Genomic DNA, 18793 nt, shown 5'->3' with positions numbered 1-18793 from the left:
TATTTGTATAGTTCTTAGATAATAAGGCCCATGCATTCCATCACCTCCTCCATGTCACTGACCCAGCTTGTTTTTCCTTTTTTTTCTTTCATACCATATTTACTCTTAGAGACTCAAGTCAGTCACTTCCATTCTTCCATCATCCATATTAACATTAATGCTCCCTGTTTTAGACTTTGATTGACTTACAATAAAATTACATTTACTAACATGTGTATTCAGTTATTGTTGAAAATCCAATTGAACTACCAAAAGTGTGTAGGTTCAATGCACCATCACCAATTACCACTGTCATTCACAAACTTTAACCGTTCCACACTGTGGTTGCAACTCTATCTTTTATCTTGGAAACTTTCATGCCTATGTTCTTTCCATGTTTCTCTCCTCCTCCTGTGTCATCTCTCGTCATTCGCTATTCTCTTCCTGCCTTCTTTCATCGTCCCAGTCGCCTTTCTGCACTGCCTCTTGTCATTCCACTGTTCTCTCCCTGTCTTCTCTCTGTCATTCTATTCTCCTTTCTGTGCCATCTCTTGTCATTCTGTTGTTCTCTTCCTGCCTTCTCTATCTCATTCCATTCTCCTTTCTGTGCTATCTCTTGTCATTCCGCTGTTCTCTCCCTGCCTTATCTCGTCGTCTCAGTGTCCTTTCTGTGCCGTCTCTTGTCATTCTGCTGTTCTCTCCCTGCCTTCTCTCATCGTCCCAGTGTCCTTTTAGCGCCGACTCTTGTCATTCCACTGTTCTCTTCCTGCCTTCTCTTGTCATCCCAGTGTCCTTTTTGCATCATCTCTTGTCATCCTGCTGTTCTTTCTCAGCTTTTTCTCATCATACCAGTGCTTGCTCCATGCGGTCTCTCATGATTCTACCTTTATAAATGTTGATCAATAACAGTAACCTAACACCTTGTGTGAGATCTACCGGTACCTTTGCACCAAACTAGTTTCTTCTACATATCCTGAGACAAGCTTTAATTTCATGATAACATTCATTGACACTTGAAAACTTTTTTTTGTATCATATACTCTCAAGGATCCCATCATAATACTTGTTTATTTTAAGCTTTCTGCTCCATGTATGCTACACACATTTTTTCTTTGTACTTGCAAACTTCGCACACAACTGTTTCATAGCAGACACTCAGTGATCCAGTATACCCTCTTTCATTTTTAACCGATCTTTCTCCCATATAAACTTTTTGTATTTATTCATAATTTACAGTGTATAGTTTCAATATAAAACTTTGCAACTTGCAGTAACGTATGGTTGTGAATGCACTTTATCATCAAATGAACTGTATTCCAGGTGGAGGTGGGAGATGTTATTCGCATGGAGAATAACCAGTTTGTAGCAGCAGATATCCTTTTATTATCTACGTCAGAGCCCAATGGTCTTTGCTACATAGAAACTTCAGAGCTTGATGGGTAACTATAATAAAATTAACTTACTGCACTATTTTAATCCCTAAGAGGTATTTTGATGATGAAAAGGACACAAAAACACATTTCTAGTTTCAAACAATCTTAGTATGTGTGTGTGAATACAAGGAGTATTGGAGTCTATCGATATGCAGGTGAGAGCAGTCACGTAATGGTTTGCATATGTGTAACATATTTTTTCAGTATTTTGCCCAAGGTGTTGATGTGCACTAGGAAACAGTAATAGACATAATTGTACGCAGTGCAGCTTATGATGTAATTTTAAGTTTCCATATCATGACTAAGCAAATTTGCATTTTGCTGAAAATATACATTAACTAAAAAGCTTCAAAATTGTTACATCCTATTCAGCTTGTTTAGTTGTCATAAACTTGGGAATAGGCTTATCATCATCATCACCTCTGTGAAATGCTGTGACTCGCGTCTTTCATGTGCTTTCTCTTCCACAAACCTACACTCATACCCGGCCTCCCATCTCTTAGTCATCTTTGTTTTAGTAGGTATATATTATCAACCCGAGAGGAGTTCTAGGAGTGGCTATAAGACCACAGAAGTTGGAATTTAATCCAGTACTTAAGAACCTTGAAAGGAGCCACACAAGACACACGCTAAGATTTTTCAGGATGTGTTACCCAGAATGTAGTCCTCCTAACATACAAGTATGCCAACAAGAAGGGTGAAGGAGTGCACTGACTTCACACTGATTTAAGCCTAAGGCTGGCTTTTTTGAGGCACTAGACAGAGAGGGGAATTTTACTGCTTTGTTTATAGTCCCTGCTGTAGTGGACTTTTGAGGGATGATGAGGATAATTGAATCTTTTGTCCAATAAAAGCATTACCAGTACTTGAGGGGAATGGGATGTTTACAAATATGCTTGTTTATCTTCATGTATATTTGTTCCGTACTTGAGAATTAACAATTTCCGTCCTCAATAGCCAGGAATTGATTTTCATATCACCAGCATAATTCAGTTGTCTGTTTATTAATAATAATAATAATAATAATAATAATAATAATAATAGCATAATTTGGGTCTGGGATTTTGGTCTTGTGATTGATAGTGATGCTGTACATGCAAGTTGGGAATTTTATTCAGAAGAATTTGTCTTTTGTAATGCTATTCAAGATTTCAGTGAATCTTTACTTCTTCTGAATTCTGGAGCTCATCTCTTCATGTGCTTGTGATCAATCAAGCCTTTAGTTAGGAGGAAGAAAGTATGCTGACTACCTTGGTCATCAAGTGCCATACTTGGTCTCTTTTGATTTCAAGCAGTATCAATGTCATTAAATGAAGATGTCATGATTTTATTAGGTTTGTGAAAAACTGGATCAGACAGGCCACTTTGTAGGAGACATGGATGATTCATACTTTTAGAAGTACTATAGATCTTTTAAAGTTATAGGTACTCAACAGACATAGAAGGCTAAGACAGTGCCTACATTGCTCCTTGGCCACTGATCGTGGCTTTGAAGAATGGATTCTATATTCACCAGAGAGAGAATAATTAAGAAAGGAGGTTTGTGTTTTTGAAACAAATTATTCTAAAATCTAGAATTTTGCTTTTTATCTGTATAGCGTTGTTATTACAAAATATCTTTTTTAACAGGGAAACCAATTTAAAATGCAAACAGTGCCTACCTGAAACAGAAAGTTTAGGTCAAGATGATGCACGTATTGGAGCATTTAGAGGAGAAATTCGATGTGAACCACCGAATAACCAGCTTAATAAATTTGAAGGTGTACTTAACTGGGAAGGCAAACAGTAAGTACCATAGTGGAAAATTTAGTCTTTCTTGCATCTAATTAAAGCTAAGATTTGCCAGTGTTACAATTTTGACCAAGTTCAGTGCTTTATATGTGCCATGTTTTCACCTTTCAGGCATTCTCTTGATAATGACAAAATTTTGCTGCGAGGTTGTATCTTGCGGAATACTGATTGGTGCTATGGAGTGGTGATTTTCGCTGGGAAGGACACAAAACTCATGATGAACTCTGGGAAAACAAAGTTCAAACGCACAAGTATTGATAGATTGTTAAATTTTATTATCCTAGGGGTAAGTACAGTACCCAGTATTAATTAGTTTCCATATGCTAACTTAATATTGAGCCATTGACAAGTTTATTTTCTTAGATAATTAATATAAAATATGGTTTTACTGAAATCTTGTTAGTACAAGAAAGCTAGTTAGAATAACCTGTAAAGTGTAAAGATAGGTATATCACTTCCTTTGGGATTAGGCTTCATTTTGCTCTCCATCTTTGTTTCTCCTTTGAGCTTCTGTCAGAAAAGGGCACAATGTGCCCATCCCCATGCCTTCCTCATAAAAAACTTAGTCTGAATGTTGTGGCTTTTCTCAGTCTGAGAGTACACAGTTCAGTTTTGAGTGGATAGCTATTTGAATGATCTTGCACTATGATTAGACTTTCTTAGATTCCACACCACTGTGTTATGCAGGCTTATAAAACTAGTAGTACAGTATATTGCGCTACCTGTTATGTCTGCATAACTAAAATGTTGAATGAGTTTTCAGTATTTCATTGCATACCAGCTTCAGGTTTTCATTTTAATGCTCCTTTTTTCAGTGGTTACTCTTAACTAGCTTTCTTCAAGTAATTTTGCCATTTAGAATTTACTGAGTTTGTGTATATTATTGTAAGATTCTTAAAAATAAGTCATGAAAATATTTATTTTTTAAAGTTTTCTAGTAGCATGTCTACTGTGATTTAGTAAACGTCATCATTTTTCCTAAAGAATGATAAGATTCATTGACAGGTTTGTTTTCTTTCAGATTGTGTTTTTTCTGCTTTCCATGTGCCTATTCTGTACTGTAGCATGTGGAATATGGGAGTCTCTCACAGGTAAATGATCTGCTATGGTTTTAATTGACAGAAATACACTTACTTTTGATATTTCGATATTGCTTACCTTAAATACTAGAGAGGATATGTTTGATTACTTGGAATGCAGTGTTTGTCTTTTTACCAGGCAGGTTTTTTCATTATCCAGTCTTTTCTTGATAGAGAGCAGTGCTTCCACAAAGTTTTTTAGTATAGTAGTAACTGTGATGGCCACAAAATTTTATGATAGAGTAATAACTGTAGCGGAAGAATATGGCCTTATTGTTATTCTGATAATGCCTCCAAGTACTTTAGATCAAAGGCAGTGAAAATAGTGGTTTCTTTTGGCTGCATCTAATGCCTTGTGATCATTATGGGAACTAAAATATATGTTGTTACACAGGCAAAATTGTTTCTTGTCATTTATATAGTTAGGTGGGTAATACTTCAGGTATTAACATTAGCCATCGCAAAGTACAGTATTAGTTTTTTAATTATTGTTGTTACTACTGCATTCGGAAGATAAACCCTATTCATATAAAACAAGCCCACAGGGGCCACTGACTGGAAATTCAAGCTTCCAAAGAATATATCCATTTAAAAGAAGTAACAGAAGGTAATACAAAATACAGAAAGAAGAGATCAGCTATTAAAAAAGAAAACATAAATTAACAAATCAATAGATAAAAATATAAGTAAATTATTGAAATACAAGGAGAATTGTTTTAAGATTGTAATGCATTGCATTTTTGCTTGAACTTTAGAGGTATTGTTAGTTTAGGGGAAGGTTTTTCCACAATATTATAATGGCTACTGTTTATGAAGTTTCATGACATGAATGGAATGATGCTAGATGTGCTCATGTAACACTGCCATGAAGGTAAGAGGAAGTGTATAGCTAGTTGAACATATATCTGAAGTGAAATTCTATGAATCTTGTACTCCACTGATCCTTACATTTGTAGTTTGACTTAGAAACCAGACTAGACTTAATCAAAAGCGGTTGCAGCAAAAAATTCTGTATAAAAATTATTGACACTATACTATATATACTGTAGTTCCTTTTGCTAACAAGTTGTAATCCTTTATAACAGTTTGCTATTGAACATGAAATTCTGACTCCCTTCCATCTTCCCTAATGACAGTGACTAAATTTCTGAGTGCTTAAATTTAGAAACAAATTTGAAACAAAAAGCAATTTATAGGTTAAACATAAGACAGTTTAAAATTTTGTGCAATAGAATTAGATCCTCAGTAAATTTAACTGAATAAAGTTATGTAAGTGATATTGTTTTAGTTTTGTAAAGTCGATGTGTAAGCCTAGCTTATGTACAGATATGCATTAATTTGAGGTAAACTGCAGTATGGGAATGTACTTGATACAGTATAGGTTCAAAATCCTCCATTTGAAACCCCTGGGGACAGCTGCTTTGGTTTTCAGAACTGAAGCTTGCTTCCCTGGGCTCTGGGGCCAGTTTCATTTTTGGTAGATTTATTCTAGGTTATGCTAGGCTTACTATGCTTGTCTTATACATGCTGTCTATCTTGTGTATAGTGCAGCTCTATAAAGTTAGGCTACAAATACTGTATTGCATTTGAAATTTGCATGATACAAGAGTATATACAGTAAACAGATGAATTTTATCACTAAGTGGGACTATGAACGGCATTATATTACATCACATCGTTCTTTTGATTTTATGACGACACTACCCTCAGCAAAAAAATTATGGTTTTTGGAGCTTTTAAGTTTTTTTTAAATTTGGTGAGGAGATTGTAACCTGTATTGTAGTGTTGCATAAATATATTTCTCAGTCTGTGTATGAGTACATGTGTATAAGTACAAATATATATTGAGGTTGTGTAAACTAGCACTTGCTGTACATTTGCTAATCTTTCTCCATTTCTCTCTGGGTTAGAGAGAGATAAATATGATTATGTCTCATCTGCTATATCAGTGTATGGATTTAAGACCTCTGCACACTATCATTGGAGTTAGGTGAGCACAAGGTAATGTGCAGTTTAAAATGTTTTGAATCATTTAGTAATCAAGCTATGAAAAAATGGATGTTGTTTATTGGTGACTTATGATGCAGTGACAGGTCAGGATACAGGATACATTTATGGTGTTTTAGAATGATTTCTTTAAAAAAACCAGCACCCATTGGTCCCAAGGGTGGCAGTTATGAGGGATTTCACTGCACTGGAGTCTGGAATGACCCTAGTTTACAGAAAGGCTGCATCTTGAAGTTGGATCTGCTTTAGAGTGGCTCCCAACTCAGAAAGGACTTTTTCTTAAAGCTGGAGCAATTTTGGGGTAGTGACAATCTTAATGTTGACTCTAATGATGTCTAGCTCTATTGATGCCTAAGAAGAACAACACATTTTATTATGTATTGAATAATACTGTTATCCAAAAGCATCTCTAAGTATTTTTTTTAAAACACATTGTTACAAAACTATATAATATCCCTGTACTCAAGCAGCTTTGGTTTAAAGGTGCAGGATTAGAGGCAGAGTAGAGCAGTACTGATCATAGAGCAAGTCTGCAGTTGCAGCTGGAATCCTAGAGTGGGTCCGATCATGAGGCTTCTTGTAACTGTGGCTCAAATTATGGAGTGGATCTGAAACAATAAACAGATCTCTGTACAGTACAAACAAGATTGGGTCTTGGGCTGTGACTCTCATCATGACAAGCCATGGAAGACCAGAGAAGCATTTTCTTTTTGCTGACATGAGTACCACATTACTCCAATGGCAGATACATAACAGCAATGTGATTTTAGGAGAAAATCCTTCCTAGTAATATTAACTCCTGTATCTGTAACTTGTTTATATTTTGAAGGAGCTGCTAAGGTGCTACTATAGAGCAGTTCTTGTTAAGCCATTCAAAAGCATGATGAGAAGTGAGGGAAGAACTTAGTTTACTTCTTAAACTTACACAAAAAAAGAACTACAAAATACCAGTGAGACTACCAAGCTGGTACTGATCACTGATTAAAAAGAGCACCAGGTGTGTTAATGACCATGTTAGCTTTTACACCAAAATCATCCTGAAACCTACAGATATGCATTTAACAGACTAACTTGAAGACTAAAAAAAGAAATATAATGGGAAAAAACAGATTTTCTTCTGTTGACAAAAGAAAGTGGTGATACTTATATTACTTTCAGTGATCCTGCAGGAATTGGCACTACATACTACCTGATGTAGCTGAAATAGCTGAACTTCACAAAGATTCCACCAGATGTTAAAAATTAAATGAAAAGAAAGGACAACTGTAAAGTAAAAAATGAAAAGAGAGAGAAAGTAATGTATTAAAAGTTGATGTCACTGCATTGGTGATACAGACAGATAATGAATAAGGTTTGATAGGTGGGAGCTGATCTCTCTCTCTCTCTCGCTCTCGTTTTTTTGTATACATTACTTCAGCAATGATAATAAATCTATCAGAAAATGTTAATCTACCAATGAGTATGTGTAAGTTGTACTTGCATCCCTGGGGTATCAGACAGGGGCTACTAGCATCTTTGGTTTCTAACATTTGATATCTTTCACTTAACCCTATGGACAAATGGAAATAAAAAAAAATGCTTGCTGTTGGTTAAAGAGGAAGTTATGCATGTTTTCCCTAGATGTAGAGAAAAGCTAACATTAAATTTCTTTATTTTCAGGTCAATATTTTAGAGTATTTTTGCCGTGGGATTCTCTAATACCACCAGATCCTCCTGGCGGGCCAGCTGTGATCGCTCTTCTTGTTTTCTTTTCATATGCCATTGTTTTAAACACCGTTGTGCCTATTTCACTATATGTTAGGTAAGAAATAAGCTTGTTAATTACCATTTGATATTTTCTTATAAGACTGATATTTCCTGTACTGTATTCCTGATGGTGTTTAAAATGTAATAAACTTTCGTGTATCAGTGACAGCCATGAAAAGAGTTAGTCATATAATCCATAAGTTTTTAATAAAGCAATAATATTTTTGCCCAGACTGCAAAATATAGCAACAGAAACTTTTTCATTTAATCTTTGGCTGAAAACCCTTACGGAATGATGAGTTATTGAATGAAGTCTAGTGTTAAGTATAGTACAAAGTGTGATTTCCATTTTACAGCCTAATTGCAGATCACATACAGTAAAAAATCTTGATATGACCCAGACTTGGGGGATCTTACATCTATAAATTGGTTCTTAAAATAACAGATTTAAGTATACTGTATTATTATATCATCAGTTGGAGAGCTGATGATATCTACTTCAGTTTGCCTGCCTACGACTTGTTTCTTACATACAAACCATTGCCCTCTCACATCTTCCCCTCCATCCCTTCTGATTGGGCTGAGATTTTTTCTTTCTTGATTGAATCCTCATATGAACTGAGTGAAGGAGTTGAGAGCCAGGGTAGTTAACCATAAAGGGTGATTTTTGCTTTCATATAACAGATCAGAAACATTATCTTTCACTAGTATACTGGTATGAGGTCTATAATCAGCACGCTTCAGACTTAAGCTTAAGCAGTGGTCTGTTTGTAGGAAACATAAAATTTTGTATAAGAAAAATAAATTGTACCAAGTACTTGCTGAGTTTCATTAAATAATTAGAATTCAAGATTTTGATAATGAAAAGTAGATGTACCCTAATGCTAGAATAATTAAAAGCAATAATGTGAATAAATTAGATTTTTAGTATTTGAGAATGATGAAAAAGACCAGTAACAAATACATTGAGTTTTCAGTAATGTTGCCTTGTAATGTAAGTAGGTGTATGAGCTGTAAGGAAAGATTCAGATGGATAGATGCCCTTATAAATGTTCATATCTTTTTCAGTGTTGAAGTTATTCGATTGTGCCAGAGTTTTCTAATCAACTGGGATGATGCAATGTACCATCCTCCAACAAGGAATCATGCCAAGGCTCGGACTACAACACTTAATGAAGAACTTGGCCAGATAGAATATATATTTTCTGACAAGACTGGAACACTTACTCAGGTAATACATAATGGGTCAGTGCTGTATATGCAGTTGTACTATACAATTGATAGAAATAATGCAGGACTGTATTTGTCTTAACTGCAGACCTTGAAAATTAAATACTAGTGTAGCTATTATATTCTTGTTATTTTAATAAATAAACTCCTAGAAAAAAGTTAAATAAGGCTAAAATTATTCAAATTATAAGCAATACAAAATTGAGGCTTGTGTTGTGAAGATTTGGTCCCATTGTGTTAGTTTACTCCACCCACTATGCCAGCCAAAACTTCTGTACAATAACACCGTATAAAGATAATTGATGGGTTATGAGATGATTTTGGTTTGACAATAATATTATCTGAGAATAAAACTCAGGTTTTTGTTGGTTAGAATTTTTTTTAATTGATATATTGAGAATGGTCTTTTAAAAGGTTATTAAATTATTTCTGTGGTATTTTGCACAGAGGAAGCACTTGTTCCAGGTTTGACCTTAATTGGGAAAATTGCATATTTTTATAATAGAAGGTAATTTACTTTCTTTACAGAATGGGATTTTTAAAATTATCTCTTTTGTACAAATTTGTTAAGTTGTAGTATTTATGTTATAAGGTTGTCCAGGAATGAAAATTAGCTTTGAGGAAAATCTCAGATTTTTGTTGCAGGTTTCAGATTTTGAGAGTTTTTTTATACATAGTTACTGTGTATTGCTCACACCAAGTAGCTTACACTTATCATGATGAAGATAAGTTATTAGATAGTATACATTTTACAGTTATTTTTGGGGAAAAGCTTTCTTTTTTATTACAGTCAACCCCCGGTATTCGCGGGGGATGCATACCACGACCCCCCTCAAATACAGTAGCTAAAATCCACGAGTACTTGACACCCCTCTAAAAACGCTTATAACTGCCTATTTTGATAGTTCAAACACCAAAAAAAACCTCTAAAAATGCTTATACCCGAGTATTTTAATAGTTTTATCACAAAAAAATATCTTTAGTCTCGAAAATATGAAAATACAGTACAGTAATTAGCAAATATTTCTCTATGAAAAATACTGCAAATAGGTGAATTTTCTGCAAATAATGTGTATATAGGTTCCAGTGTCCACCATACACACTAATAAGCATTGCTTGAATTTAGATGTCACTTTTTTTAAGAAAAATTTTAGCTGTGGAACTAAGATCTGTCTTGTAATGAGGATTGTTCAATATGTAAAAATATATCTCTCTCTCTCTCTCTCACTCTCTCTCTCTCTCTCTCTCTCTCTCTCTCTCTCTCTCTCTCTCTCTCTCTCTCTCTCTCTCTCTCTCTCTCTCTCTCTCTCTCTCTAATTTGTTTATGTTGATTTGTGTAAAATATTACAGAACAAAAGTAGGTCACTGATATGTACAACACACAAAGAAGGAAAACATGAAATTTGAACATACTGTATTAAATGAATTTTGATATTGGAAAGTATGTTCTTTGCCTAAGATTAATTTTGAAGGGAACTGAAATGTCAAAAAATTTTTAATTAGTTCCTTTACTATTTGAGAATAGTATGTCTTTAGTACCCCAGTTCATTATTTGTCCAGATTATGAAAAGTACTGTAGTAAGGTATTTTGTGTATATACAGTAATTTCTATTTAGTGTAATTAGTAAATTTGTTTTCTTCTCTTTTACTGCAGTGTAATTTGTTATTATTTATCATTTATATGCATATACAGTATTAAGTAATTCTTTTAGGGGCATGGGGAATTTCAGTTTTGCTTATTAATTTCGGCATTACTGCTACCAGTAGAATGGAAGATTAATAATATACATTATATAATAATATACATACACCTCATACTCAGATATTGCAATCCATCTTAGATCCAGTTTTTTCTCTATTCTTATTTTCTTTTCTCATTACAAAAATCTAATATAGACATTATGATTGCATGCGACGTGGTGGGAGGGGGTCTTTATTCCATAACCTCGTCTTAAACCCAGGGCTGAATCCATTCTTATATTTTATGATAGATAGTTTTTTATTTTAATGTGATGCCTAGTAGCTTCTAAAATAAATGTGATATCATTGCTACATTACTAACTCCCATTTTTCTCTTCTTTCTTTAGTACTCCATAGTCTATATAAATCCTTATCAAAATGCATTTTATCCATGGCAACCCAGTAATTCACTGTAAAGTTCATTTGTATGTTTAATATTCTAACTATTATGTAATAAGCCAGCTGGACCTTGTGAAGTAAATTGTAAAATTTATTTGAATGTTGAGTTTTGCTTATTTACTGTGTAATAAAAGCTATTTCACTTTTGTCACACTGTAGTTATAGATGTTAAGACTAAGTACTTTTAGTGACTATACAAAGCAGAGGAAGAGGGTTCTTATTTGTTGAATTCATTTATAAAAAAAATTAGAGCTTATTAATTCATGTTTGCGTTACATTGACTATTCAGTTGAACCAAATTACTGAGCCAAAGCTTGTCTCATAATTATTAGTGAAGCTTGAAGAGACCAACAAGTCAAGTTTTGAAGAACACTGTGTTCTATGAAGGATTTGTTCTTAAATAAAAATTTAAAATTGAACCAAGGTAGAGGTGAAGAAGTGGATTTAGTAAGTTTTACTTTTAGATGAATAATATTACCATTTAGTTATGGTTTAACAAATTCTTTCAGGTTTTGAATTAGGGTTATATGTTTGCTATGCACATTTATCAGAAAAAGATTATCAGTATAGTGTTGTGAAATTTTGTTTATTCTTTGCTTTACAGAATATAATGTCCTTTAACAAGTGCAGTATTGCAGGTCGTAGTTATGGAGATATAATTGATCCCAGGACAGGGGAATTCCTTGAAATCAGTGAGGTAGGTTTCAAAAATTTTTTATTTTGTTCCAGGTGCATAATCAGAATAAGAATGTCTCTTATTCTGATGTGCAACTTATTTATATCACAGGATATTGTGGCGCTTGTAGATGTTTTATGACTTAAAGACTCAAAGACTCCTTGGATATATGAATAGACAAATATCAATCAGATAAGCATTGGTACTTATGTTATGTTGACTACTTTTTAAATGTCCCATATAATTGTATTTTAGTAATTGTTTGACCCTAGTTATGTGTTCATTCTGTGCTGGTGTGCTAAACAGTAATGAGTATTCATTCATGTTTTCCAATATGTGGATAATTGGAGGATATAATGATTTGAACATGATTGTTGTTTATCGCTCACTGTTACTTAAGTAAAGTATATAATGGGTTCTGAGAAATAATATATGTATATGATAGCTATGAAAGCTGACATTATTTTCATTATTTTATTTGCACAGCTACACTTTATGGTGAAAGATAATTTTTGCCTTGCAGCAGGATGACTCTAGTAGTGTCAATAGATACTCATGGACGTTATAAATGATTGTACATGTATTTGAAGTATATTTGGTTGTGTCACCTCAATTATTCTGTGTAGATTGCTTAAATTTGTATTCATGTGATTTTCCTGACAAATTCATTAATATATTTGGTGATTACATAGGACTGAACAAGCCATGATTATTATTGAAGTTGCATGCAGAGTTGTAAATGTTAAGCCTTTTGAATACCAATTTTTTTACAAAACATAATTGGTTTTCTGCACAAACCCATCACTCATATATGCCCACATTCAACGTCTTCAGATGTCCTAGACTTTGTAGTATTTTGATTAAAGGAAGTGGTAGGAACACTGTTTATGTGCCAAATAGAGCCTCAGTTTACCCATCTGTGTCTTGTCTCACTTTTTGTGTATTCTGGGTCTCACTTTTTGTGCATTCTGTAGGTGAGGTTGCACTAGATCAGAAAGGGTAGGAAGCAGGAAGTCATTTGAGTGATGGGTGTGTATGGAAAGACCAATTTAGTGGTATAAAAAATTAATTTTGTTTCATTACATCCTTATCACTCATATATGCCTGAATCACTGTTAGATGGGAGGTTCATGCTGCTGAATGCCTTAGAATGGTCATCAAGATGCTGCATTATCCAGAGGGTCACTTGGAAACTTAAGATATGTGAGAGAAACCCAAGGCTCTGATAACATTGAGTCTGCTGAACACGAAAAGAGGGTATGTACCATAAAACTCAGACTTAGGTACTAATAACCTTGGAAGCCTGTGTCTTTAAGATGCCACACATGACCGAAGAAAAGGAGAGAGAATCAAGAAGAAGAGGAAGATGAATCTCCCAAATCCTACCCAAAGGTAAAACTTTGCCCACTGCTACTACCAGTCCCAAGGAAGTATCTATCCATTTATGAGTTAATCCCCAGTAGTAAAATTTGGTGCCAATGGACCACTATCTCCAGATACTTCCTTTTATAAGAATGTTGGCTTACTATACATGTATATTGAAAAACCAGAAAAGTTGAGAAGGCTCTGATTTCATGGATGAGAACTCTTACCTGCGCTGCTGCACCTTCTTTCACATTACTGCACTGTAAACTCTAAGGATGACCCATCTCAGCCAGTAGCAGACTAAGTTCTAGGAGCCTTGTTTCTTGGAACTACTTGTAGAAAGAACTAGTCTAGATATGTTACTTCTGGAATCTCTAGTCCCTCTGAGGTAATGACAAACTTCTCTTACTGGGCAAAGAGGACCTTTTATTACTAGTGATGAATGTGAGAGAAGAGATGGTAAAGGGTGCAATTGAGTGGTCCTTGCTGCCTAGATTTTTGGTATTTGCCATGAAGCCTGCTGCAAATGACAAGCCTATGGAACTCCATTTCATAAAGGCTTGACACTTCTTGGATTAGTATAAATCTTGCTGACCCTGTTTGAAGATACAAATGCCAATGGGTAAATCATTTTGAGTTGGTGCAAGATCCAGCAGTGAGGCCTTCATGAGCAGTTCCTATGGAGGCTTGGTGAGTTCAGAACTCGGGAAAGATCCCAGTAGGATGTTTGAATAACCTTTGAAAACCATGTTATTGAAATGGTGAATAAGCCTTGTGAGTTCCACTGAAGGACTCACATTTAGCTCATAAAGCTGGAAGACTTGCAAGAGGGAAGCCCTGCAGACCTTAGTAAGAGAAACTGATAATTTCTTACTTTGTCACAGGAAAAGAAGAGTACTGTTAGAGTGTTAGTGGAGTTGGCAGGATTAATTTCCTTTTACTGCTCCAACGATAGAATTGGTTCCACTTTGCCTAGTACAGATTGGTGTTTGAAGTTTAGTAAAGTCTTACAATCCCTCTTTCTGAGACTCTGCTTTCTGTTCTCTGGGTGTGAAACTGCAACATTGCTGGGTTCTTGTGGAAACTCTGAAAGTTTAGTTGAAAAGCAACTTCTTTATGGTGATTTTCCTGGAGGGTCTATCACTGTGGCAGTGGCCAAAGAGAAGTGATGTGGATCATCAGGTTCTTGGATACAAATTTTGTCTAGGATGTGACTGGTGTTTCTGAAAGGAGAGAAAGCATGCATTTCCAGACTGTCCTGGGAGTGTATCGTTGTATCTTATGCTCCAAGTTGCTTGATCCAACTAGGCTGAGAAATAGACTGGTATCCTGTTGTAGAGACTTGTTGTGGACTGGTCTCCCAAAGGCATGCTCCACTGGTACCAAAAAGCCTTGCAGATCTCCAGATGCATTGACCATTCTGACTTTTCTTGCTTCTCCCATCTGAGGTTCTAATTACCTTGTGCCTTTAAGGAGTGAATCTGTGTAGTATCCTGACTGCATTGCTTCTAGTGACAATGCCTCAGATCTTGTAGTGCCCTGGTTTCTGAGGTAAACTGCTGTTGAATTGTTAGTCTACATACTTCCTTGCCTACAGTGAACTATGTAAATATATGGGACCCTTAGGAAGATGTGCTTTGACTGGATGTCGATATGCTGCATCCTGTCTTACAGGCACCTGGTTTCCAGTGCCTCTTAGTCTAGTGGGTGTGCTCCCTAATCGTTGCTAGACACCTTTGAACACCAGTGTCTCCTTGAGAGAGAGAAACTTTGTAACCCTAACTAAAAGCTGTCTTTGAAGATTTCTTAAGATATAATCAGAGGCTTCAACTAATTAATTGTTTAGTTAAAAAACTACCAGCTAAGACATTATAAGCTGCAGCTGGAAAAAGACTCCCTGAAACAGTTTGAGGGTATGAAGTTTTTTCAGAAAGGCAAGATACCAATTTAGGGGCTACCATATCTTGACTTGAGGGTCTTGTTTGTACTATAACTAATCTGTCTCCAACACAGTCTCGTATTCTGCTGTATAGGTTTCATATTTGGCTTTATTTGCATTAAAGATAGAAAATCTTTAAAGTATGCATAAAATAATACACAAAGAGAGATAGAGAGAGAGAGAGAGAGATGGTAGGCTAACTTTAAGAGACATTCAGTGTTTTATGGTTGCAAATTCATATAGCCTGACATGGATGGTGTAATGACATCCTAGAATTTTGTGTAGCATACCACTTGAATAAGAATATTGTTCTGGTGTTATAGGAGAATTGATATTACAGTATCAGTAATATAGCTGGGTGTGAGAGAGGAGAGGAAAAAAACTAATTTTTGGCAAGTCAGATAGATGTTCATCTAATTACATAAGTTCATTCATATGATTACCTAAGTTCAAGTAACTATAGTGTGTTGTGACAGTGTGATAATGATTTTGTCTTATACCATATGACTTAGAATTACAGCCAGTAATATGAACACTTCAGTGATAATTTTTTCATATGCCATACCACACAACTACTAATGATGCTATAATATTCTGTACCTTTATTAGGTTTAAGATTATAGTGTCAGGAATTAATGCTAACAAAGAAAAGAATACACGACTGTAGGCTGGGCTTATGCAGGTCTCAGAGTTAGGCCAAGACCAATACTATGGGTTATAAAAATGCTTCTTTTGTGAGAGGAAGACTCCCTGACATGTCTAAAAATACAAGTTTTATAGATTCTTCTTGGTACAGCAATATATTTGAGTACCAGTTGGTAAGAAATTCAAAATAAGCTGTGGTGCAAATGACTGTAAAGATCAAGGAAAAAGATGGGTATTTTAATTCTCTCCTAAATATGTTCCAAAAATTGGAGTGTATTATATATTCCAGCAAATACTGTACTTACAAAAAAGTGTTTTGAGGTGATAGAATGCTACCTGTTCTGGTGTAGACATACAGAAAACGATTATCCGGTAAGGTTAAAAATGAAATTCGAGGGCGAAAGGGTTAAGTAAACAATGATACAGAAAAAGAAATAAGGTAAGCAAGGATGTGTCAACAACTCTACAGACATAAAACAAGTGCAGGGGATGATTGGTGAGTATCAGATGGTGCATGCATCAGGCTGTATATGCCTTTGTTTTCTCTGCGAGACAAAAGACTGCCTTGTCTGGGACATTTGAAGACCACAAATGTGTTCATACATCATGTGAGTGATGAGATTATGTTGAAACAACTAAATTTTCAGTGCAAGTAAATTTTCCTATACTGAACACTCCAGCATTGATAATATAGAATTATTTGGACATGGGGTGGATTATATCTGTTAATGTGCACTTTTTTGTAGTGACCTCTCCATCCCTTTTCACCGTATAACCTTTTGTTTACAATGCAGCCCTTGGAATCTCTCAAAATTTTGTATGCTAGTTTTCCTCGGTTGCTTACACTTGAGCTATTCTTGTTCTTTCAGTATTTGTCATTTCTAATCTTGAGAACGTCTGAATATTAGGTCCCTAAATATTTTTTGTTATCCTCACATCTAGTTCTGTTCAGTTTGGTGATCTGGAAATCCAACCTCTTTCTTCTTCTAACATAAGGAGTCCAAATTACTTCAAACCTATTTTGAAGAGATCCTGCATTTCAGTTCACTGAATCTACTTTGAGATAAATTTTATTTTTCCCAGTTTCTAAATCTTTACAGTATTACAAAATAACCTTAGTATCTCTTGTCTTTGCGATGGTTTTGGCATCTGTCCTTTTGACCTGTTTTGTATTTTGAAGATGGCAATGTAACAATATCTCCCTGGCCACCGCATCATAAGCATACTTTGGAAATCAGTGATCTTACTTTTACAGTACTCAATTTCCTGTTTTTATTAGCAATTCCTCTAATTCCTATTACCTTCCATGTTTTTGAATTACAAGTCCTCTTTTTATATATGGCACTTCTGTTATCCCATTCCCTTATTCTTTTTGCTGAAGTATGTGCTAGACAATGATAGCAAATATCCTAATTGTCTGTATTTACTTTGAAATGCTATCAGCTTTGTGAAAGATACAGAAAGTCATCTACTTTTAAAAGATAATTAGATTTTTGCCCCAAATTTATGTTCAAAACTTTACAGGAATACTTTCTTTGCCATTTAACAATTTGGTACCAGGAATGTGATATTTTCGTTGGACTTGCAGCTTATATAATGAGTGCATTCTGTGACATGGCAGTAGACCAGAGGTGTATAGTGTTAGAATAGCATCATGAAAATTGGGTGTTAATCAAGTACCCTTAAGTCGTGTATATATGTTATCATGTAATAAAAACTAAAGTACTATACTGTGTTTACAAACAGTTGTAGACCTTTTGGTCATCCATTTATTTAGCCATCATGCAAGATTAATTATTCAGAGCCCATGTTCAAGATTTTCAAACCTGGTGATGAATCTGTTTATTTTGCTAACAAAGTGTTTCAGGGAAATGAATGAATATCACAAATATAAACTAAACAATGACTGAACCAAGCTTGTATTATTCAACAAACTAAGTCTTTTAAATTAACATGAAAATACTATTGGTAGCATTGTCTTCATTATACAGCTGAAAATTAGGAGTAACACAGGTTTTTTGTCTTTTATTGGTTTACTTCTCTGGGATGAGTAGTTGTTAGTGGTATATAATCTTTTTTTTTTTTTTTTACATAACATGAAGCACAATTTCTTCCTGAAACATAGTTATTAATACAGTACTGTATAATTTTAGTAGTATTTATAAGGGCTGATACAGCACCAAAGACCTGTAGCTTCATATATTTAAACTTAGTATGCTTTTTTATCTTATTAGAGTAGTATAGCAAAGAAATTTGACCTAACAAGCTTTCATCTTATTTAGGTTTTTTTTCATTACCTTTGCAATTTCATTTTTTGCATGAATTGACCAATTTCTTCATTACAGAACTAGCATCAGTTAAGATTTAAATATTTTCATAGAAATTTGTAAAATATCAATTCTGGAGTGTACTAGTAAAGTTTTGAACTAAATAATTATACAGAAAGTACTTTGCAATTTCAAGCCTTATTATATACTGTGGCTTTGGGTTTATATTACAACAAATTTGGCATTGTATATATGTTGATGGTGATACAACAAATTATTTGTCATAAAATTTTAAAAAATGTGTTGTAATTTTTATTATAAAATCATCTTGGGAACAATTAATTCAACATGGAAAAGGAGCTGCATTTTTTGTAGGACAATTTTAATAAAGCCAGTTTGGGTATGGATCTAAGAAAAATGACTACTGATACAAATAATGATGATTATCATGACAGTGTACTTGCAATCCAATATGAAATATTGTAGCCGCTAATTAT

The 18793-nt window shown here is 34.5% G+C and overlaps 1 protein-coding gene across 27 annotated transcripts in view; it reads left to right on the top strand.

The window, feature by feature from the left end:
* ATP8B (ATPase phospholipid transporting 8B) overlaps positions 1-18793 on the top strand; it is a 620401-nt gene that overhangs the window by 446250 nt on the left and 155358 nt on the right. For all 27 annotated transcript variants that reach the window (XM_067110108.1, XM_067110102.1, XM_067110090.1 and 24 more), the window contains 7 exons: positions 1300-1418; positions 3042-3197; positions 3315-3489; positions 4225-4294; positions 7949-8090; positions 9104-9266; positions 12009-12101. In XM_067110108.1, the coding sequence (XP_066966209.1) occupies positions 1300-1418; positions 3042-3197; positions 3315-3489; positions 4225-4294; positions 7949-8090; positions 9104-9266; positions 12009-12101 (918 nt within the window). The remainder of the gene's footprint in view (positions 1-1299; positions 1419-3041; positions 3198-3314; positions 3490-4224; positions 4295-7948; positions 8091-9103; positions 9267-12008; positions 12102-18793) is intronic.

This window comes from Macrobrachium rosenbergii, chromosome 10 (genome assembly GCF_040412425.1).
Source record: "Macrobrachium rosenbergii isolate ZJJX-2024 chromosome 10, ASM4041242v1, whole genome shotgun sequence".
In the NCBI taxonomy this organism is placed as follows: Eukaryota; Metazoa; Arthropoda; class Malacostraca; order Decapoda; family Palaemonidae; genus Macrobrachium; species Macrobrachium rosenbergii.
The sequence above is the reverse complement of the archived record's forward strand: the minus strand, read 5'-3'. Positions and strand labels throughout refer to the sequence as shown.